The 23,055-nt window shown below is 37.6% G+C and overlaps 2 protein-coding genes across 2 annotated transcripts in view; both read right to left on the reverse strand.

Moving 5' to 3' along the window:
• The window catches only part of LOC139353334 (uncharacterized), a 74,396-nt gene extending 61,757 nt beyond the window's left edge, over positions 1-12,639 (reverse strand). Inside the window, exons 1-2 of the mRNA XM_070997235.1 lie at positions 12,421-12,639; positions 11,109-11,371 (exon numbers count right to left, since the gene is read on the reverse strand). Coding sequence (XP_070853336.1) covers positions 11,109-11,371; positions 12,421-12,639 — 482 coding nt within the window. The remainder of the gene's footprint in view (positions 1-11,108; positions 11,372-12,420) is intronic.
• Positions 12,640-13,216: 577 nt separating this feature from the next.
• The window catches only part of Muc14A (Mucin 14A), an 81,578-nt gene continuing 71,739 nt past the window's right edge, over positions 13,217-23,055 (reverse strand). The window contains exons 38-39 of the mRNA XM_070997236.1: positions 20,606-20,846; positions 13,217-13,615 (exon numbers count right to left, since the gene is read on the reverse strand). Of these exons, the coding sequence (XP_070853337.1) occupies positions 13,217-13,615; positions 20,606-20,846 (640 nt within the window). The remainder of the gene's footprint in view (positions 13,616-20,605; positions 20,847-23,055) is intronic.

A 23,055-nucleotide genomic window follows, 5' to 3' on the forward strand; every position in this document is an offset into this window, starting at 1 on the left:
ACTCGATGATAGAAAATAACTACTGGATATTGTACTCAAATGAGGAAAAGACTTTGAAACAGTTGTGCTTGATTGCGGTAGGGATTCCGAAAATGTAGATTTTTCCTCTGCAGTTCTGTCTTCCTTTTCGGTACTGGACATTTGAACTGAAGTACTGGATATTGTAGGCGATTGAGGTGATGATTCAAATAATGTTGTACTTGATTGCGGTTGAGATTCCGAAAATGTAGACATTTTCTCTGGAGTTGTTTCGTATTTTTCTGTACTCGATGTTGGAAAATAACTACTGGATATTGTACTCAATTGAGGAAAAGACTTTGAAACAGTTGTGCTTGATTGCGGTAGGGATTCTGAAAATGTAGATTTTTCCTCTGCAGTTCTCTCTTCCTTTTCGGTACTGGACATTTGAACTGAAGTACTGGATATTGTAGGCGATTGAGGTGATGACTCAAATAATGTTGTACTTGATTGCGGTTGAGATTCCGAAAATGTAGACATTTCCTCTGGAGTTGTTTCGTAGTTTTCTGTACTCGATGTTGGAAAATAACTACTGGATATTGTACTCAATTGAGGAAAAGACTTTGAAACAGTTGTGCTTGATTGCGGTAGGGATTCTGAAAATGTAGATTTTTCCTCTGCAGTTCTCTCTTCCTTTTCGGTACTGGACATTTGAACTGAAGTACTGGATATTGTAGGCGATTGAGGTGATGATTCCAATAATGTTGTACTTGATGGCGGTTGAGATTTTGAAAATGTAGACATTTCCTCTGGAGTTGTTTCGTATTTTTCCGTACTCGATGTTGGAAAATAACTACTAGATATTGTACTCAATTGAGGAAAAGACGTTGAAACAGTTGTGCTTGATTGCGGTAGGGATTCCGAAAATGTAGATTTTTCCTCTGCAGTTCTCTCTTCCTTTTCGGTACTGGACATTTGAACTGAAGTACTGGATATTGTAGGCGATTGAGGTAATGATTCAAATAATGTTGTACTTGATTGCGGTTGAGATTCCGAAAATGTAGATTTTTCCTCTGCAGTTCTCTCTTCCTTTTCGGTACTAGACATTTGAATTGATTTACTGGGTATTGTAGGCGATTGAGGTGATGATTCAAATAATGTTGTACTTGATTGCGGTTGAGATTCCGAAAATGTAGACATTTCCTCTGGAGTTGTTTCGTATTTTTCTGTACTCGATGTTGGAAAATAACTACTAGACATTGTACTCAATTGAGTAAAAGACTTTGAAACAGTTGTGCTTGATTGCAGTAGGGATTCCGAAAATGTAGATTTTTCCTCTGCAGTTCTCTCTTCCTTTTCGGTACTAGACATTTGAACTGATTTACTGGGTATTGTAGGCGATTGAGGTGATGATTCAAATAATGTTGTACTTGATTGCGGATGAGATTCCGAAAATGTAGATTTTTCCTCTGCAGTTCTTTCTTCCTTTGCGGTACTGGACATTTGAAGTGAAGTACTGGATAATGTAGGCGATTGAGTTGATGATTCCATTAATGTTGTACTTGATTGCGGTTGAGATTCCGAAAGCGTAGACTTTTCCTCCGGAGCTGTTGCGTATTTTTCTGTACTCGAGGATAGAAAATAACTACTAGATATTGTACTCAAATGAGGAAAAGACTTTGAAATAGTTGTGCTTGATTGCGGTAGAGATTCTGAAAATGTAGATTTTTCCTCTGAAGTTCTCTCTTTCTTTTCGGTACTGGACATTTGAACTGAAGTACTGGATATTGTAGGCGATTGAGGTGATGATTCCAATAATGTTGTACTTGTTTGCGGTTGAAATTTTGAAAATGTAGACATTTCCTCTGGAGTTGTTTCGTATTTTTCCGTACTCGATGATAGAAAATAACTACTGGATATTGTACTCAAATGAGGAAAAGACTTTGAAACAGTTGTGCTTGATTGCGGTAGGGATTCCGAAAATGTAGATTTTTCCTCTGCAGTTCTCTCTTCCTTTTCGGTACTGGACATTTGAACTGATGTACTGGATATTGTAGGCGATTGAGGTGATGATTCAAATAATGTTGTACTTGATTGCGGTTGAGATTCCGAAAATGTAGATTTTTCCTCTGCAGTTCTTTCTTCCCTTGTGGTACTGGACATTTGAAGTGATGTACTGGATATTGTAGGCGATTGAGGTGATGATTCCAATAATGTTGTACTTGATTGCGGTTGAGATTCCGAAAATGTAGACATTTCCTCTGGAGTTGTTTCGTATTTTTCCGTACTCGATGTTGGAAAATAACTACTGGATATTGTACTCAATTGAGGAAAAGACTTTGAAACAGTTGTGCTTGATTGCGGTAGGGATTCTGAAAATGTAGATTTTTCCTCTGAAGTTCTCTCTTTCTTTTCGGTACTGGACATTTGAACTGAAGTACTGGATATTGTAGGCGATTGAGGTGATGATTCCAATAATGTTGTACTTGATTGCGGTTGAAATTTTGAAAATGTAGACATTTCCTCTGGAGTTGTTTCGTATTTTTCCGTACTCGATGATAGAAAATAACTACTGGATATTGTACTCAAATGAGGAAAAGACTTTGAAACAGTTGTGCTTGATTGCGGTAGAGATTCTGAAAATGTAGATTTTTCCTCTGAAGTTCTCTCTTTCTTTTCGGTACTGGACATTTGAACTGAAGTACTGGATATTGTAGGCGATTGAGGTGATGATTCAAATAATGTTGTACTTGATTGCGGTTGAGATTCCGAAAATGTAGACATTTCCTCTGGAGTTGTTTCGTATTTTTCTGTACTCGATGTTGGAAAATAACTACTGGATATTGTACTCAATTGAGGAAAAGACTTTGAAACAGTTGTGCTTGATTGCGGTAGGGATTCCGAAAATGTAGATTTTTCCTCTGCAGTTCTCTCTTCCTTTTCGGTACTGGACATTTGAACTGATGTACTGGATATTGTAGGCGATTGAGGTGATGATTCAAATAATGTTGTACTTGATTGCGGTTGAGATTCCGAAAATGTAGATTTTTCCTCTGCAGTTCTCTCTTCCTTTTCGGTACTAGACATTTGAACTGATTTACTGGGTATTGTAGGCGATTGAGGTGATGATTCAAATAATGTTGTACTTGATTGCGGGTGAGATTCCGAAAATGTAGATTTTTCCTCTGCAGTTCTTTCTTCCCTTGTGGTACTGGACATTTGAAGTGATGTACTGGATATTGTAGGCGATTGAGGTGATGATTCCAATAATGTTGTACTTGATTGCGATTGAGATTCCGAAAACGTAGACTTTTCCTCTGGAGTTGTTTCGTATTTTTCTGTACTCGATGTTGGAAAATAACTACTGGATATTGTACTCAATTGAGGAAAAGACTTTGAAACAGTTGTGCTTGATTGTGGTAGGGATTCCGAAAATGTAGATTTTTCCTCTGCAGTTCTCTCTTCCTTTTCGGTACTGGACATTTGAACTGAAGTACTGGATATTGTAGGCGATTGAGGTGATGATTCAAATAATGTTGTACTTGATTGCGGTTGAGATTCCGAAAATGTAGATTTTTCCTCTGCAGTTCTCTCTTCCTTTTCGGTACTAGACATTTGAACTGATTTACTGGGTATTGTAGGCGATTGAGGTGATGATTCAAATAATGTTGTACTTGATTGCGGTTGAGATTCCGAAAATGTAGACATTTCCTCTGGAGTTGTTTCGTATTTTTCTGTACTCGATGTTGGAAAATAACTACTAGATATTGTACTCAGTTGAGGAAAAGACTTTGAAACAGTTGTGCTTGATTGCGGTAGGGATTCCGAAAATGTAGATTTTTCCTCTGCAGTTCTCTCTTCCTTTTCGGTACTGGACATTTGAACTGAAGTACTGGATATTGTAGGCGATTGAGGTGATGATTCAAATAATGTTGTACTTGATTGCGGTTGAGATTCCGAAATTGTAGATTTTTCCTCTGTAGTTCTCTCTTCCTTTTCGGTACTGGACACTTGAACTGAAGTACTGGATATTGTAGGCGATTGAGGTGATGATTCCATTAATGTTGTACTTGATTGCGGTTGAGATTCCGAAAATGTAGATTTTTCCTCTGCAGTTCTCTCTTCCTTCTCGGTACTGGATATTTGAACTGAAGTACTGGATATTGTAGGCGATTGAGGTGATGATTCGAATATTGTTGTACTTGATTGCGGTTGAGATTCCGTAAATGTAGACTTTTCCTCTGGAGTTGTTTCGTTTTCTTCTGTACTCGATGTTGGCAAATTTCTACTGGATATTGTACTCAAATGAGGAAAGGACTTTGAAACAGTTGTGCTTGATTGCGGTAGAGTTTCCGAAAATGTAGATTTTTCCTCTGTAGTTCTCTCTTCCCTTTCGGTACTGGACACTTGAACTGAAGAACTGGATATTGTAGGCGACTGAGGTGATGATTCCAATAATGTTGTACTTGATTGTGTTTGAGATTCCGAAAATGTAGATTTTTCCTCTGTAGTTCTCTTTTCCTTTTCGGTACTGGACATTTGGACTGAAGTACTGGATATTGTAGGCAATTGAGGTGATGATTCCAATAATTTTGTACTTGATTGTGTTTGAGATTCCGAAAATGTAGATTTTTCCTCTGTAGTTCTCTCTTCCTGTTCGGTACTGGACACTTGAACTGAAGTACTGGATATTGTAGGCGATTGAGGTGATGATTCAAATAATGTTGTACTTGATTGCGGTTGAAATTCCGAAAAAGTAGACATTTCCTCTGGAGTAGTTTCGTATTTTTCTGTACTCGATATTGGAAAATATCTACTGGATATTGTACTCAATTGAGGAAAAGACTTTGAAACAGTTGTGCTTGATTGCGGTAGAGATTCCGAAAATGTAGATTTTTCCTCTGTAGTTCTCTCTTCCTTTTCGGTACTGGACATTTGAACTGAAGTACTGGATATTGTAGGCGATTGAGGTGATGATTCAAATAATGTTGTACTTGATTGCGGTTCAGATTCCGAAAAAGTAGACATTTCCTTTGGAGTAGTTTCGTATTTTTCTGTACTCGATGTTGGAAAATAACTACTGGATATTGTACTCAATTGAGGAAAAGACTTTGAAACAGTTGTGCTTGATTGCGGTAGGGATTCCGAAAATGTAGATTTTCCCTCCGTAGTTCTCTCTTCATTTTCGATACTGGACATTTGAACTGAAGTACTGGATATTGTAGGCGATTGAGGTGATGATTCCAATAATGTTGTACTTGATGGCGGTTGAGATTTTGAAAATGTAGACATTTCCTCTGGAGTTGTTTCGTATTTTTCCGTACTCGATGTTGGAAAATAACTACTAGATATTGTACTCAATTGAGGAAAAGACTTTGAAACAGTTGTGCTTGATTGCGGTAGGGATTCCGAAAATGTAGATTTTTCCTCTGCAGTTCTCTCTTCCTTTTCCTTACTGGACATTTGAACTGAAGTACTGGATATTGTAGGCGATTGAGGTGATGATTCAAATAATGTTGTACTTGATTGCGGTTGAGATTCCGAAAATGTAGATTTTTCCTCTGCAGTTCTCTCTTCCTTTTCGGTACTAGACATTTGAACTGATTTACTGGGTATTGTAGGCGATTGAGGTGATGATTTAAATACTGTTGTACTTGATTGCGGTTGAGATTCCGAAAATGTAGACATTTCCTCTGGAGTTGTTTCGTATTTTTCTGTACTCGATGTTGGAAAATAACTACTGGACATTGTACTCAATTGAGTAAAAGACTTTGAAACAGTTGTGCTTGATTGCAGTAGGGATTCCGAAAATGTAGATTTTTCCTCTGCAGTTCTCTCTTCCTTTTCGGTACTAGACATTTGAACTGATTTACGGGGTATTGTAGGCGATTGAGGTGATGATTCAAATAATGTTGTACTTGATTGCGGATGAGATTCCGAAAATGTAGATTTTTCCTCTGCAGTTCTTTCTTCCTTTGCGGTCCTGGACATTTGAAGTGAAGTACTGGATAATGTAGGCGATTGAGTTGATGATTCCATTAATGTTGTACTTGATTGCGGTTGAGATTCCGAAAGCGTAGACTTTTCCTCCGGAGCTGTTGCGTATTTTTCTGTACTCGATGATAGAAAATAACTACTGGATATTGTACTCAAATGAGGAAAAGACTTTGAAACAGTTGTGCTTGATTGCGGTAGAGATTCTGAAAATGTAGATTTTTCCTCTGAAGTTCTCTCTTTCTTTTCGGTACTGGACATTTGAACTGAAGTACTGGATATTGTAGGCGATTGAGGTGATGATTCAAATAATGTTGTACTTGATAGCGGTTGAGATTCCGAAAATGTAGACATTTCCTCTGGAGTTGTTTCGTATTTTTCTGTACTCGATGTTGGAAAATAACTACTGGATATTGTACTCAATTGAGGAAAACACTTTGAAACAGTTGTGCTTGATTGCGGTAGGGATTCCGAAAATGTAGATTTTTCCTCTGCAGTTCTCTCTTCCTTTTCGGTACTGGACATTTGAACTGATGTACTGGATATTGTAGGCGATTGAGGTGATGATTCAAATAATGTTGTACTTGATTGCGGTTGAGATTCCGAAAATGTAGATTTTTCCTCTGCAGTTCTCTCTTCCTTTTCGGTACTAGACATTTGAATTGATTTACTGGGTATTGTAGGCGATTGAGGTGATGATTCAAATAATGTTGTACTTGATTGCGGGTGAGATTCCGAAAATGTAGATTTTTCCTCTGCAGTTCTTTCTTCCCTTGCGGTACTGGACATTTGAAGTGATGTACTGGATATTGTAGGCGATTGAGGTGATGATTCCATTAATGTTGTACTTGATTGCGATTGAGATTCCGAAAACGTAGACTTTTCCTCTGGAGTTGTTTCGTATTTTTCTGTACTCGATGTTGGAAAATAACTACTGGATATTGTACTCAAATGAGGAAAAGACTTTGAAACAGTTGTGCTTGATTGTAGTAGGGATTCCGAAAATGTAGATTTTTCCTGTGCAGTTCTCTCTTCCTTTTCGGTACTGGACATTTGAACTGAAGTACTGGATATTGTAGGCGATTGAGGTGATGATTCAAATAATGTTGTACTTGATTGCGGTTGAGATTCCGAAAATGTAGATTTTTCCTCTGCAGTTCTCTCTTCCTTTTCGGTACTAGACATTTGAACTGATTTACTGGGTATTGTAGGCGATTGAGGTGATGATTCAAATAATGTTGTACTTGATTGCGGTTGAGATTCCGAAAATGTAGACATTTCCTCTGGAGTTGTTTCGTATTTTTCTGTACTCGATGTTGGAAAATAACTACTAGATATTGTACTCAATTGAGGAAAAGACTTTGAAACAGTTGTGCTTGATTGCGGTAGGGATTCCGAAAATGTAGATTTTTCCTCTGCAGTTCTCTCTTTCTTTTCGGTACTGGACATTTGAACTGAAGTACTGGATATTGTAGGCGATTGAGGTGATGATTCAAATAATGTTGTACTTGATTGCGGTTGAGATTCCGAAATTGTAGATTTTTCCTCTGTAGTTCTCTCTTCCTTTTCGGTACTGGACACTTGAACTGAAGTACTGGATATTGTAGGCGATTGAGGTGATGATTCCATTAATGTTGTACTTGATTGCGGTTGAAATTCCGAAAATGTAGATTTTTCCTCTGCAGTTCTCTCTTCCTTCTCGGTACTGGATATTTGAACTGAAGTACTGGATATTGTAGGCGATTGAGGTGATGATTCGAATATTGTTGTACTTGATTGCGGTTGAGATTCCGTAAATGTAGACTTTTCCTCTGGAGTTGTTTCGTTTTTTTCTGTACTCGATGTTGGCAAATTTCTAGTGGATATTGTACTCAAATGAGGAAAAGACTTTGAAACAGTTGTGCTTGATTGCGGAAGAGTTTCCGAAAATGTAGATTTTTGCTCTGTAGTTCTCTCTTCCCTTTCGGTACTGGACACTTGAACTGAAGTACTGGATATTGTAGGCGACTGAGGTGATGATTCCAATAATGTTGTACTTGATTGTGGTTGAGATTCCGAAAATGTAGACATGTCCTCTGGAGTTCTTTCGTACTTTTCTGTACTCGATGTTGGAAAATAACTACTGGATATTGTACTCAGTTGAGGAAAAGACTTTGAAACAGTTGTGCTTGATTGCGGTAGGGATTCCGAAAATGTAGATTTTTCCTCTGCAGTTCTCTCTTCCTTTTCGGTACTAGACATTTGAATTGATTTACTGGGTATTGTAGGCGATTGAGGTGATGATTCAAATAATGTTGTACTTGATTGCGGGTGAGATTCCGAAAATGTAGATTTTTCCTCTGCAGTTCTTTCTTCCCTTGCGGTACTGGACATTTGAAGTGATGTACTGGATATTGTAGGCGATTGAGGTGATGATTCCAATAATGTTGTACTTGATTGCGATTGAGATTCCGAAAACGTAGACTTTTCCTCTGGAGTTGTTTCGTATTTTTCTGTACTCGATGTTGGAAAATAACTACTGGATATTGTACTCAATTGAGGAAAAGACTTTGAAACAGTTGTGCTTGATTGTAGTAGGGATTCCGAAAATGTAGATTTTTCCTGTGCAGTTCTCTCTTCCTTTTCGGTACTGGACATTTGAACTGAAGTACTGGATATTGTAGGCGATTGAGGTGATGATTCAAATAATGTTGTACTTGATTGCGGTTGAGATTCCGAAAATGTAGATTTTTCCTCTGCAGTTCTCTCTTCCTTTTCGGTACTAGACATTTGAACTGATTTACTGGGTATTGTAGGCGATTGAGGTGATGATTCAAATAATGTTGTACTTGATTGCGGTTGAGATTCCGAAAATGTAGACATTTCCTCTGGAGTTGTTTCGTATTTTTCTGTACTCGATGTTGGAAAATAACTACTAGATATTGTACTCAATTGAGGAAAAGACTTTGAAACAGTTGTGCTTGATTGCGGTAGGGATTCCGAAAATGTAGATTTTTCCTCTGCAGTTCTCTTTTTCTTTTCGGTACTGGACATTTGAACTGAAGTACTGGATATTGTAGGCGATTGAGGTGATGATTCAAATAATGTTGTACTTGATTGCGGTTGAGATTCCGAAATTGTAGATTTTTCCTCTGTAGTTCTCTCTTCCTTTTCGGTACTGGACACTTGAACTGAAGTACTGGATATTGTAGGCGATTGAGGTGATGATTCCATTAATGTTGTACTTGATTGCGGTTGAAATTCCGAAAATGTAGATTTTTCCTCTGCAGTTCTCTCTTCCTTCTCGGTACTGGATATTTGAACTGAAGTACTGGATATTGTAGGCGATTGAGGTGATGATTCGAATATTGTTGTACTTGATTGCGGTTGAGATTCCGTAAATGTAGACTTTTCCTCTGGAGTTGTTTCGTTTTTTTCTGTACTCGATGTTGGAAAATAACTACTGGATATTGTACTCAGTTGAGGAAAAGACTTTGAAACAGTTGTGCTTGATTGCGGTAGGGATTCCGAAAATGTAGATTTTCCCTCCGTAGTTCTCTCTTCATTTTCGATACTGGACATTTGAACTGAAGTACTGGATATTGTAGGCGATTGAGGTGATGATTCAAATAATGTTGTACTTGATTGCGGTTGAAATTCCGAAAAAGTAGACATTTCCTCTGGAGTAGTTTCGTATTTTTCTGTACTCGATATTGGAAAATAACTACTGGATATTGTACTCAATTGAGGAAAAGACTTTGAAACAGTTGTGCTTGATTGCGGTAGAGATTCCGAAAATGTAGATACCTCTGTAGTTCTCTCTTCCTTTTCGGTACTGGACATTTGAACTGAAGTACTGGATATTGTAGGCGATTGAGGTGATGATTCAAATAATGTTGTACTTGATTGCGGTTCAGATTCCGAAAAAGTAGACATTTCCTTTGGAGTAGTTTCGTATTTTTCTGTACTCGATGTTGGAAAATAACTACTGGATATTGTACTCAATTGAGGAAAAGACTTTGAAACAGTTGTGCTTGATTGCGGTAGGGATTCCGAAAATGTAGATTTTTCCTCTGCAGTTCTCTCTTCCTTTTCGGTACTGGACATTTGAAGTGAAGTACTGAATATTGTAGGCGATTGAGGTGATGATTCCAATAATGTTGTACTTGATTGCGGTTGAGATACCGAAAATGTAGACATTTCCTCTGGAGTTGTTTCGTATTTTTCTGTACTCGATGTTGGAAAGTAACTACTGGATATTGTACTCAAGTGAGGAAAAGACTTTGAACCAGTTGTGCTTGATTGCGGTAGGGATTCCGAAAATGTAGATTTTCCCTCTGTAGTTCTCTCTTCATTTTCGGTACTGGACATTTGAACTGAAGTACTGGATATTGTAGGCGATTTAGGTGATGATTCAAAAAATGTTGTGCTTGATTGCGGTAGGGATTCCGAAAATGTAGATTTTTCCTCAGTAGTTCTCTCTTTGTTTTCGGTACTGGACATTTGGAATGAAGTACTGGATATTGTAGGTGATTGAGATGATGATTCCAATAATGTTGTACTTAATTGTGTTTGATATTCCGAAAATGTAGATTTTCCCTCTGTAGTTCTCTCTTCCTTTGCGGTACTGGACACTTGAACTGAAGTACTGGATATTGTAGGTGATTGAGGTGATGATTCCAATAATGTTGTACTTGATTGTGTTTGATATTCCGAAAATGTAGACATTTCCTCTGGAGTTGTTTCGTTTTTTTCTGTACTCGATGTTGGAAAATAACTACTGGATATTGTACTCAATTGAGGAAAAGACTTTGAAAAAGTTGTGCTTGCTTGCGGTAGGGATTCCGAAAATGTTGGTTTTTCCTCTGTAGTTCTCTCTTCCTTTTCGGTACTGGACATTTGAAGTGAAGTACTGGATATTGTAGGCGATTGAGGTGATGATTCCAATAATTTTGTACTTGATTGTGTTTGAGATTCCGAAAATGTAGATTTTTCCTCAGTAGTTCTTTTTTTATTTTCGGTACTGGACATTTGAACGGAAGTACTGGATATTGTAGGCGATTGAGGTGATGATTCAAATAATGTTGTGCTTGATTGCGGTAGAGATTCCGAAAATGTAGATTTTTCCTCTGTAGTTCTTTCTTTGTTTTCGGTATTGGACATTTGGAATGAAGTACTGGATATTGTAGGCGATTGAGGTGATGATTCCAATAATGTTGTACTTGATTGTGTTTGATATTCCGAAAATGTAGATTTTTCCTCTGTAGTTCTCTCTTCCTTTTCGGTACATGACGCTTGAACTGAAGTACTGGATATTGTAGGTGATTGAGGTGATGATTCCAATAATGTTGTACTTGATTGTGTTTGATATTCCGAAAATGTAGATTTTTCCTCTGTAGTTCTCTCTTCCTTTTCGGTACTGGAAGCTTGAACTGAAGTACTGGATATTGTAGGTGATTGAGATGATGATTCCAATAATTTTGTACTTGATTGTGTTTGTGATTCCGAAAATGTAGATTTTTCCTCAGTAGTTCTTTTTTTATTTTCGGTACTGGACATTTGAACGGAAGTACTGGATATTGTCGGTGATTGAGGTGATGATTCAAATATTGTTGTACTTGATTGCGGTTGAGATTCCGAAAATGTAGACATTTCCTCTGGAGTTGTTTCGTTTTTTTCTGTACTCGATGTTGGAAAATAACTACTGGATATTGTACTCAATTGAGGAAAAGACTTTGAAACAGTTGTGCTTGATTGCGGTAGAGATTCCGAAAAAATAGATTTTTCCTCTGTAGTTCTTTCTTTGTTTTCGGTACTGGACATTTGGAATGAAGTACTGGATATTGTAGGCGATTGAGGTGATGATTCCAATAATGTTGTACTTGATTGTGTTTGATATTCCGAAAATGTAGATTTTTCCTCTGTAGTTCTCCCTTCCTTTTCGGTACTAGACGCTTGAACTGAAGTACTGGATATTGTAGGTGATTGATGTGAAGATTCCATTATTGTTGTACTTGATTGCGGTTGAGATTCCGAAAATGTAGACATTTCCTCTGGAGTAGTTTCGTATTTTTCTGTACTCGATGTTGGAAAATAACCACTGGATATTGTACTCAATTGAGGAAAAGACTTTGAAACAGTTGTGCTTGATTGCGGTAGGGATTCCGAAAATGTAGATTTTTCCTCTGCAGTTCTCTCTTCCTTTTCGGTACTGGACATTTGAAGTGAAGTACTGGATATTGTAGGCGATTGAGGTGATGATTCCAATAATGTTGTACTTGATTGCGGTTGAGATTCCGAAAATGTAGACATTTCCTCTGGAGTTGTTTCGTATTTTTCTGTACTCGATGTTGAAAAGTAACTACTGGATATTGTACTCAAGTGAGGAAAAGACTTTGAACCAGTTGTGCTTGATTGCGGTAGGGATTCCGAAAATGTAGATTTTTCCTCTGTAGTTCTCTCTTCCTTTTCGGTACTGGACAATTTAACTGAAGTACTGGATATTGTAGGTGATTGAGGTGATGATTCAAATAATGTTGTACTTGAGTGCGGCTGAGATTCCGAAAATGTAGATTTTTCCTCTGCAGTTCTCTGTTCCTTTTCGGTACTGGACATTTGAAGTGAAGTACTGGATATTGTAGGCGATTGAGGTGATGACTCCAATAATGTTGCACTTGATTGCGGTTGAGATTCCGAAAATGTAGACATTTCCTCTGGAGTTGTTTCGTATTTTTCTGCACTCGATGTTGGAAAATAACTACTGGATATTGTACTCAATTGAGGAAAAGACTTTGAACCAGTTGTGCTTGATTGCGGCAGGGATTCCGAAAATGTAGATTTTCCCTCTGTAGTTCTCTCTTCATTTTCGGTACTGGACATTTGAACTGATGTACTGGATATGGTAGGCGATTGAGGTGATGATTCAAATAATGTTGTGCTTGATTGCGGTAGGGATTCCGAAAATGTAGATTTTTCCTCAGTAGTTCTTTCTTTGTTTTCGGAACTGGGCATTTGGAATGAAGTACTGGATATTGTAGGCGATTGAGGTGATGATTCCAATAATGTTGTACCTGATTGTGTTTGATATTCCGAAAATGTAGATTTTTCCTCTGTATTTCTCTCTTCATTTTCGGTACTGGACATTTGAACTGAAGTACTGGATTTTGTAGGCGATTGAGGTGATGATTTAAATAATGTAGTACTTGATTGCGGTTGAGATTCCGAAATTGTAGACATTTCCTCTGGAATCGTTTCGTATTTTTCTGTACTCGATGTTGGAAAATAACTACTGGATATTGTACTCAATTGAGGAAAAGACTTTAAAACAGTTGTGCTTGATTGCGGTAGAGATTCCGAAATTTTCGATTTTTCCTCTGTAGTTCTTTCTTTGTTTTCGGTACTTGACATTTGGAATGAAGTACTGGATATTGTAGGCGATTGAGGTGATGATTCCAATAATGTTGTACTTGATTGTGTTTGATATTCCGAAAATGTAGATTTTTCCTCTGTAGTTCTCTCTTCTTTTTCGGTACTGGACACTTGAACTGAAGTACTGGATATTGTAGGTGATTGAGGTGATGATTCCAATAATGTTGTACTTGATTGTGTTTGATATTCCGAAAATGTAGATTTTTCCTCTGTAGTTCTCTCTTCCTTTTCGGTACTGGACACTTGAACTGATGTACTGGATATTGTAGGCGATTTAGGTGATGATTCAAATAATGTTGTGCTTGATTGCGGTAGGGATTCCGAAAATGTAGATTTTTCCTCAGTAGTTCTTTCTTTGTTTTCGGAACTGGGCATTTGGAATGAAGTACTGGATATTGTAGGCGATTGAGGTGATGATTCCAATAATGTTGTACTTGATTGTGTTTGATATTCCGAAAATGTAGATTTTTCCTCTGCAGTTCTCTCTTCCTTTTCGGTACTGGACACTTCAACTGAAGTACTGGATATTGTAGGTGATGGAGGTGATGATTCCAATAATGTTGTACTTGATTGTGTTTGATATTTCGAAAATGTAGATTTTTCCTCTGTAGTTCTCTCTTCCTTTTCGGTACTGGACACTTGAACTGAAGTACTGGATATTGTAGGCGATTTAGGTGATGATTCAAATAATGTTGTGCTTGATTGCGGTAGGGATTCCGAAAATGTAGATTTTCCCTCAGTAGTTCTTTCTTTGTTTTCGGTACTGGACATTTGGAATGAAGTACTGGATATTGTAGGCGATTGAGGTGATGATTCCAATAATGTTGTACGTGATTGTGTTTGATATTCCGAAAATGTAGATTTTTCCTCTGTAGTTCTCTCTTCCTTTTCGGTACTGGACACTTGAACTGAAGTACTGGATATTGTAGGGGATTGAGGTGATGATTCAAATAATGTTGCACTTGATTGCGGCTGAGATTCCGAAAATGTAGATTTTTCCTCTGTAGTTCTCTTTTCCTTTTCGGTACTGGACATTTGAACTGAAGTACTGGATATTGTAGGCGATTGATGTGATGATTCAAATAATTTTGTACTTGATTTCGGTTGAGATTCCGAAAATGTAGATTTTTCCTTTGTAGTTCTCTTTTCCTTTTCGGTACTGGACATTTGAACTGAAGTACTGGATATTGTAGGCGATTGAGGTGATGATTCAAATAATGTTGTAGTTGATTTCGGTTGAGATTCCGAAAATGTAGACATTTCCTCTGGAGTTGTTGCGTATTTTTCTGTACTCGATGTTTGAATATAACTACTGGATATTGTACTCAATTGAGGAAAAGACTTTGAAAAAGTTATGCTTGCTTGCGGTAGGGATTCCGAAAATGTTGGTTTTTCCTCTGTAGTTCTCTCTTCCTTTTTGGTACTGGACATTTGAACTGAAGTACTGGATATTGTAGGCGATTGAGAAAATGTAGATTTTTCCTCTGTAGTTCTCTCTTTCTTTTCGGTACTGGACATTTGAACTGAAGTACTGGATATTGTAGGCGATTGAGGTGATGATTCCATCAATGTTGTACTTGATTGCGGTTGAGATTCCGAAAATGTAGACATTTCCTCTGGAGTTGTTTCGTATTTTTCTGTACTCGATGTTGGAAAATAACTACTGGATATTGTACTCAATTGAGGAAAGGACTTTGAAACAGTTGTGCTTGATTGCGGTAGAGATTCCGAAAATGTAGATTTTTCCTCTGTAGTTTTCTTTTCCTTTTCGGTACTGGACATTTGAACTGAAGTACTGGATATTGTAGGTGATTGAGGTGATGTTTCAAAAAATGTTGTTGTTGATTGCGGTTGAGATTCCGAAAATGTAGATTTTTCCTCTGTAGTTCTCTCTTCCTTTTCGGTACTGGACATTTGGGCTGAAGTACTGGATATTGTAGGCGATTGAAGTGATGATTCCAATAATTTTGTAGATTTTTCCTCTGTAGTTCTCTCTTCCTTTTCGGTACTGGACATTTGGACTAAGGTACTGGATATTGTTGGCGATTGAAGTGATGATTCCAATAATGTTGCACTTGATTGTGGTTGAGATTCCGAAAATGTAGATTTTTCCTCTGTAGATCTCTCTTCCTTTTCGGTACTGGACATTGGAACTGAAGTACTGGATATTGTAGGCGATTGGGGGGATGATTCCAATAATGTTGTACTTGATTGCGGTTTAGATTCCGAAAATGTAGACTTTTCCTCTGGAGTTGTTGCGTATTTTTCTGTACTCGATGTTTGAAAATAAGTACTGGATATTGTACTCAATTGAGGAAAAGACTTTGAAACAGTTGTGCTTGATTGCGGTAGAGATTTCGAAAATGTAGATTTTTCCTCTGTCGTTCTCTTTTCCTTTTCGGTACTGGACATTTGAACTGAAGTACTGGATATTGTAGGCGATTGAGGTGATGATTCAAATAATTTTGTACTTGATTGCGGTTGAGATTCCGAAAATGTAGATTTTTCCTCTGTAGTTCTCTCTTCCTTTTCGGTACTGGACATTTGAACTGAAGAACTGGATGTTGAAGGCGATTGAGGTGATGATTCCAATAATGTTGTACTTGATTGCGGTTTAGATTCCGAAAATGTAGACATTTCCTCTGGAGTTGTTTCGTATTTTTCTGTACTCGATGTTGGAAAATAACTACTGGATATTGTACTCAATTGAGGAAAAGACTTTGAAATAGTTGTGCTTGATTGCAGTAGAGATTCCAAAAATGTAGATTTTTCCTCTGTAGTTCTCTTTTCCTTTTCGGTACTGGACATTTGAACTGAAGTACTGGATATTGTAGGCGATTGAGGTGATGTTTCAAATAATGTTGTACTTGATTGCGGTTGAGATTCCGAAAATGTAGATTTTTCCATTGTAGTTCTCTCTTCCTTTTCGGTACTGGACATTTGAACTGAAGTACTGGATATTGTAGGCGATTGAGGTGATGATTCCCAAAATGTTGTACTTGATTGCGGTAGAGATTCCGAAAATGTAGACATTTCCTCTGGAGTTGTTTCGTATTTTTCTGTACTCGATGTTGGAAAATAACTACTGGATATTGTACTCAATTGAGGAAAAGACTTTGAAACAGTTCTGCTTGATTGCGGTAGAGATTCCGAAAATGTAGATTTTTCCTCTGTAGTTCTCCCTTCCTTTTCGGTACTGGACATTTGGACTGAAGTACTGGATATTGTAGGCGATTGAGGTGATGATTCCAATAATGTTGTACTTGATTGCGGTTGAAATTCCGAAAATGTAGACTTTTCCTCTGGAGCTGTTGCGTATTTTTCTGAACTGGATGTTTGAAAATAGCTACTGGATATTGTACTCAATTGAGGAAAAGACTTTGAAAAAGTTGTGCTTGTTTGCGGAAGGGACTCCGAAAATGTTGGTTTTTCCTCGGTAGTTCTCTCTTCCTTTTCGGTACTGGACATTTGAAGTGAAGTACTGGATATTGTAGGCGATTGAGGTGATGATTCCAATAATGTTGTACTTGATTGCGGTTTAGATTCCGAAAATGTAGACTTTTCCTCTGGAGTTGTTTCGTATTTTTCTGTACTCGATGTTGGAAAATAACTACTGGATATTGTACTCAATTGAGGAAAGGACTTTGAAACAGTTGTGCTTGATTGCGGTAGAGATTCCGAAAATGTAGATTTTTCCTCTGTAGTTTTCTTTTCCTTTTCTGAACTGGACATTTGAACTGAAGTACTGGATATTGTAGGTGATTGAGGTGATGTTTCAAATAATGTTGTTGTTGATTGCGGTTGAGATTCCGAAAATGTAGATTTTTCCTCTGTAGTTCTCTCTTCCTTTTCGGTACTGGACATTTGGGCTGAAGTACTGGATATTGTAGGCGATTGAAGTGATGATTCCAATAATTTTGTAGATTTTTCCTCTGTAGTTCTCTCTTCCTTTTCGGTACTGGACATTTGGACTAAGGTACTGGATATTGTTGGCGATTGAAGTGATGATTCCAATAATGTTGCACTTGATTGTGGTTGAGATTCCGAAAATGTAGATTTTTCCTCTGTAGATCTCTCTTCCTTTTCGGTACTGGACATTGGAACTGAAGTACTGGATATTGTAGGCGATTGGGGGGATGATTCCAATAATGTTGTACTTGATTGCGGTTTAGATTCCGAAAATGTAGACTTTTCCTCTGGAGTTGTTGCGTATTTTTCTGTACTCGATGTTTGAAAATAAGAACTGGATATTGTACTCAATTGAGGAAAAGACTTTGAAACAGTTGGGCTTGATTGCGGTAGAGATTTCGAAAATGTAGATTTTTCCTCTGTAGTTCTCTTTTCCTTTTCGGTACTGGACATTTGCACTGAAGTACTGGATATTGTAGGCGATTGAGGTGATGATTCAAATAATTTTGTACTTGATTGCGGTTGAGATTCCGAAAATGTAGATTTTTCCTCTGTAGTTCTCTCTTTCTTTTCGGTACTGGACATTTGAACTGAAATACTGGATATTGTAGGCGATTGAGGGTATGATTCCAAAAATGGTGTACTTGATTGCGGTAGAGATTCCGAAAATGTAGATTTTTCCTCTGTAGTTCTCTTTTCCTTTTCGGTACTGGACATTTGAACTGAAGAACTGGATGTTGTAGGCGATTGAGGTGATGATTCCAATAATGTTGTACTTGATTGCGGTTTAGATTCCGAAAATGTAGACATTTCCTCTGGAGTTGTTTCGTATTTTTCTGTACTCGATGTTGGAAAATAACTACTGGATATTGTACTCAATTGAGGAAAAGACTTTGAAATAGTTGTGCTTGATTGCAGTAGAGATTCCAAAAATGTAGATTTTTCCTCTGTAGTTCTCTCTTCCTTTTCGGTACTGGACATTTGAACTGAAGTACTGGATATTGTAGGCAATTGAGGTGATGTTTCAAATAATGTTGTACTTGATTGCGGTTGAGATTCCGAAAATGAAGATTTTTCCTCTGTAGTTCTCTCTTCCTTTTCGGTACTGGACATTTGAACTGAAGTACTGGATATTGTAGGCGATATAGGTGATGATTCCAAAAATGTTGTACTTGATTGCGGTAGAGATTCCGAAAATGTAGATTTTTCCTCTGTAGTTCTCTTTTCCTTGTCGGTACTGGACATTTGAACTGAAGAACTGGATGTTGTAGGCGATTGAGGTGATGATTCCAATAATGTTGTACTTGATTGCGGTTTAGATTCCGAAAATGTAGACATTTCCTCTGGAGTTGTTTCGTATTTTTCTGTACTCGATGTTGGAAAATAACTACTGGATATTGTACTCAATTGAGGAAAAGACTTTGAAACAGTTCTGCTTGATTGCGGTAGAGATTCCGAAAATGTAGATTTTTCCTCTGTAGTTCTCCCTTCCTTTTCGGTACTGGACATTTGGACTGAAGTACTGGATATTGTAGGCGATTGAGGTGATGATTCAAATAATTTTGTACTTGATTGCCGTTGAGATTCCGAAAATGTAGATTTTTCTTCTGCAGTTCTCTCTTCCTTTTCGGTACTGGATATTTGAACTGAAGTACTGGATATTGTAGGCGATTGAGGTGATGATTCAAATAATGATTGCGGTTGAGACTCCGAAAATGTAGACATTTTCTCTGGAGTTGTTTCGTATTTTTCTGTACTCGATGTTGAAAAATAATTACTGGATATTGTACTCAATTGAGGAAAAGTTTTTGAAAAAGTTGTGCTTGATTGCGGTAGGGATTCCGAAAATGTAGATTTTTCCTTTGTAGTTCTCTCTTCCTTTTCGGTACTGTACATTTGGACTAAGGTACTGGATATTGTAGGCGATTGAGGTGATGATTCCAATAATGTTGTACTTGATTGCGGTTGAGATTCCGAAAATGTAGAATTTTCTTCTGGACTTGTTGCGTATTTTTCTGTACTCGATGTTTGAAAATAACTACTGGATATTGTACTCAATTGAGGAAAAGACTTTGAAAAAGTTGTGCTTGATTGCGGTGGGGATTCCGAAAATGTAGATTTTTCCTCTGTAGTTCTCTTTTCCTTTTCGGTACTGGACATTTGGACTAAGGTACTGGATATTGTTGGCGATTGAAGTGATGATTCCAATAATGTTGCACTCGATTGTGGTTGAGATTCCGAAAATGTAGATTTTTCCTCTGTAGATCTCTCTTCCTTTTCGGTACTGGACATTGGAACTGAAGTACTGGATATTGTAGGCGATTGGGGGGATGATTCCAATAATGTTGTACTTGATTGCGGTTTAGATTCCGAAAATGTAGACTTTTCCTCTGGAGTTGTTGCGTATTTTTCTGTACTCGATGTTTGAAAATAAGTACTGGATATTGTACTCAATTGAGGAAAAGACTTTGAAACAGTTGTGCTTGATTGCGGTAGAGATTTCGAAAATGTAGATTTTTCCTCTGTAGTTCTCTCTTCCTTTTCGGTACTGGACATTTGAACTGAAGTACTGGATATTGTAGGCGATTGAGGGTATGATTGCAAAAATGTTGTACTTGATTGCGGTAGAGATTCCGAAAATGTAGATTTTTCCTCTGTAGTTCTCTTTTCCTTTTCGGTACTGGACATTTGAACTGAAGAACTGGATGTTGTAGGCGATTGAGGTGATGATTCCAATAATGTTGTACTTGATTGCGGTTTAGATTCCGAAAATGTAGACATTTCCTCTGGAGTTGTTTCGTATTTTTCTGTACTCGATGTTGGAAAATAACTACTGGATATTGTACTCAATTGAGGAAAAGACTTTGAAACAGTTCTGCTTGATTGCGGTAGAGATTCCGAAAATGTAGATTTTTCCTCTGTAGTTCTCCCTTCCTTTTCGGTACTGGACATTTGGACTGAAGTACTGGATATTGTAGGCGATTGAGGTGATGATTCAAATAATTTTGTACTTGATTGCCGTTGAGATTCCGAAAATGTAGATTTTACCTCTGCAGTTCTCTCTTCCTTTTCGGTACTGGATATCTGAACTGAAGTACTGGATATTGTAGGCGATTGAGGTGATGATTCAAATAATGATTGCGGTTGAGATTCCGAAAAAGAAGACATTTCCTCTGGAGTTGTTTCGTATTTTTCTGTACTCGATGTTGGAAAATAACTACTGGATATTGTACTCAATTGAGGAAAAGACTTTGAAAAAGTTGTGCTTGATTGCGGTAGGGATTCCGAAAATGTAGATTTTTCCTTTGTAGTTCTCTCTTCCTTTTCGGTACTGTACATTTGGACTAAGGTACTGGATATTGTAGGCGATTGAGGTGATGATTCCAATAATTTTGTAGATTTTTCCTCTGTAGTTCTCTCTTCCTTTTCGGTACTGGACATTTGGACTAAGGTACTGGATATTGTTGGCGATTGAAGTGATGATTCCAATAATGTTGCACTCGATTGTGGTTGAGATTCCGAAAATGTAGATTTTTCCTCTGTAGTTCTCTTTTCCTTTTCGGTACTGGACATTTGAACTGAAGAACTGGATGTTGTAGGCGATTGAGGTGATGATTCCAATAATGTTGTACTTGATTGCGGTTTAGATTCCGAAAATGTAGACTTTTCCTCTGGACTTGTTGCGTATTTTTCTGTACTCGATGTTTGAAAATAACTACTGGATATTGTACTCAATTGAGGAAAAGACTTTGAAAGAGTAGTGCTTGATTGCGGTGGGGATTCCGAAAATGTAGATTTTTCCTCTGTAGTTCTCTCTTCCTTTTCGGTACTGGACATTTGGGCTGAAGTACTGGATATTGTAGGCGATTGAAGTGATGATTCCAATAATTTTGTAGATTTTTCCTCTGTAGTTCTCTCTTCCTTTTCGGTACTGGACATTTGGACTAAGGTACTGGATATTGTTGGCGATTGAAGTGATGATTCCAATAATGTTGCACTCGATTGTGGTTGAGATTCCGAAAATGTAGATTTTTCCTCTGTAGTTCTCTTTTCCTTTTCGGTACTGGACATTTGAACTGAAGAACTGGATGTTGTAGGCGATTGAGGTGATGATTCCAATAATGTTGTACTTGATTGCGGTTTAGATTCCGAAAATGTAGACATTTCCTCTGGAGTTGTTTCGTATTTTTCTGAACTCGATGTTGGAAAATAACTACTGGATATTGTACTCAATTGAGGAAAAGACTTTGAAACAGTTCTGCTTGATTGCGGTAGAGATTCCGAAAATGTAGATTTTTCCTCTGTAGTTCTCTTTTCCTTTTCGGTACTGGACATTTGAACTGAAGTACTGGATATTGTAGGCGATTGAGCTGATGATTCAAATAATTTTGTACTTGATTGCGGTTGAGATTCCGAAAATGTAGATTTTTCCTCTGTAGTTCTCTCTTCCTTTTCGGTACTGGACATTTGAACTGAAGTACTGGATATTGTAGGCGATTGAGGTGATGATTCCAAAAATGTTGTACTTGATTGCGGTAGAGATTCCGAAAATGTAGATTTTTCCTCTGTAGTTCTCTCTTCCTTTTCGGTACTGGACATTGGAACTGAAGTACTGGATATTGTAGGCGATTGGGGGGATGATTCCAATAATGTTGTACTTGATTGCGGTTTAGATTCCGAAAATGTAGACTTTTCCTCTGGACTTGTTGCGTATTTTTCTGTACTCGATGTTTGAAAATAACTACTGGATATTGTACTCAATTGAAGAAAAGACTTTGAAAGAGTTGTGCTTGATTGCGGTGGGGATTCCGAAAATGTAGATTTTTCCTCTGTAGTTCTCTCTTCTTTTTCGGTACTGGACATTTGAACTGAAGTACTGGATATTGTAGGCGATTGAGGTGATGATTCCAAAAATGTTGTACTTGATTGCGGTAGAGATTCCGAAAATGTAGATTTTTCCTCTGTAGTTCTCGTTTCCTTTTCGGTACTGGACATTTGAACTGAAGAACTGGATGTTGTAGGCGATTGAGGTGATGATTCCAATAATGTTGTAATTGATTGCGGTTTAGATTCCGAAAATGTAGACATTTCCTCTGGAGTTGTTTCGTATTTTTCTGTACTCGATGTTGGAAAATAACTACTGGATATTGTACTCAATTGAGGAAAAGACTTTGAAACAGTTCTGCTTGATTGCGGTAGAGATTCCGAAAATGTAGATTTTTCCTCTGTAGTTCTCCCTTCCTTTTCGGTACTGGACATTTGGACTGAAGTACTGGATATTGTAGGCGATTGAGGTGATGTTTCAAATAATGTTGTACTTGATTGCGGTTGAGATTCCGAAAATGTAGATTTTTCCTCTGTAGTTCTCTCTTCCTTTTCGGTACTGGACATTTGAACTGAAGTACTGGATATTGTAGGCGATTGAGGTGATGATTCCAAAAATGTTGTACTTGATTGCGGTAGAGATTCCGAAAATGTAGATTTTTCCTCTGTAGTTCTCTTTTCCTTTTCGGTACTGGACATTTGAACTGAAGAACTGGATGTTGTAGGCGATTGAGGTGATGATTCCAATAATGTTGTACTTGATTGCGGTTTAGATTCCGAAAATGTAGACATTTCCTCTGGAGTTGTTTCGTATTTTTCTGCACTCGATGTTGGAAAATAACTACTGGATATTGTACTCAATTGAGGAAAAGACTTTGAAACAGTTCTGCTTGATTGCGGTAGAGATTCCGAAAATGTAGATTTTTCCTCTGTAGTTCTCCCTTCCTTTTCGGTACTGGACAT

The sequence above is a fragment of the Drosophila suzukii genome, chromosome X (genome assembly GCF_043229965.1).
Source record: "Drosophila suzukii chromosome X, CBGP_Dsuzu_IsoJpt1.0, whole genome shotgun sequence".
Classification (NCBI taxonomy): Eukaryota; Metazoa; Arthropoda; class Insecta; order Diptera; family Drosophilidae; genus Drosophila; species Drosophila suzukii.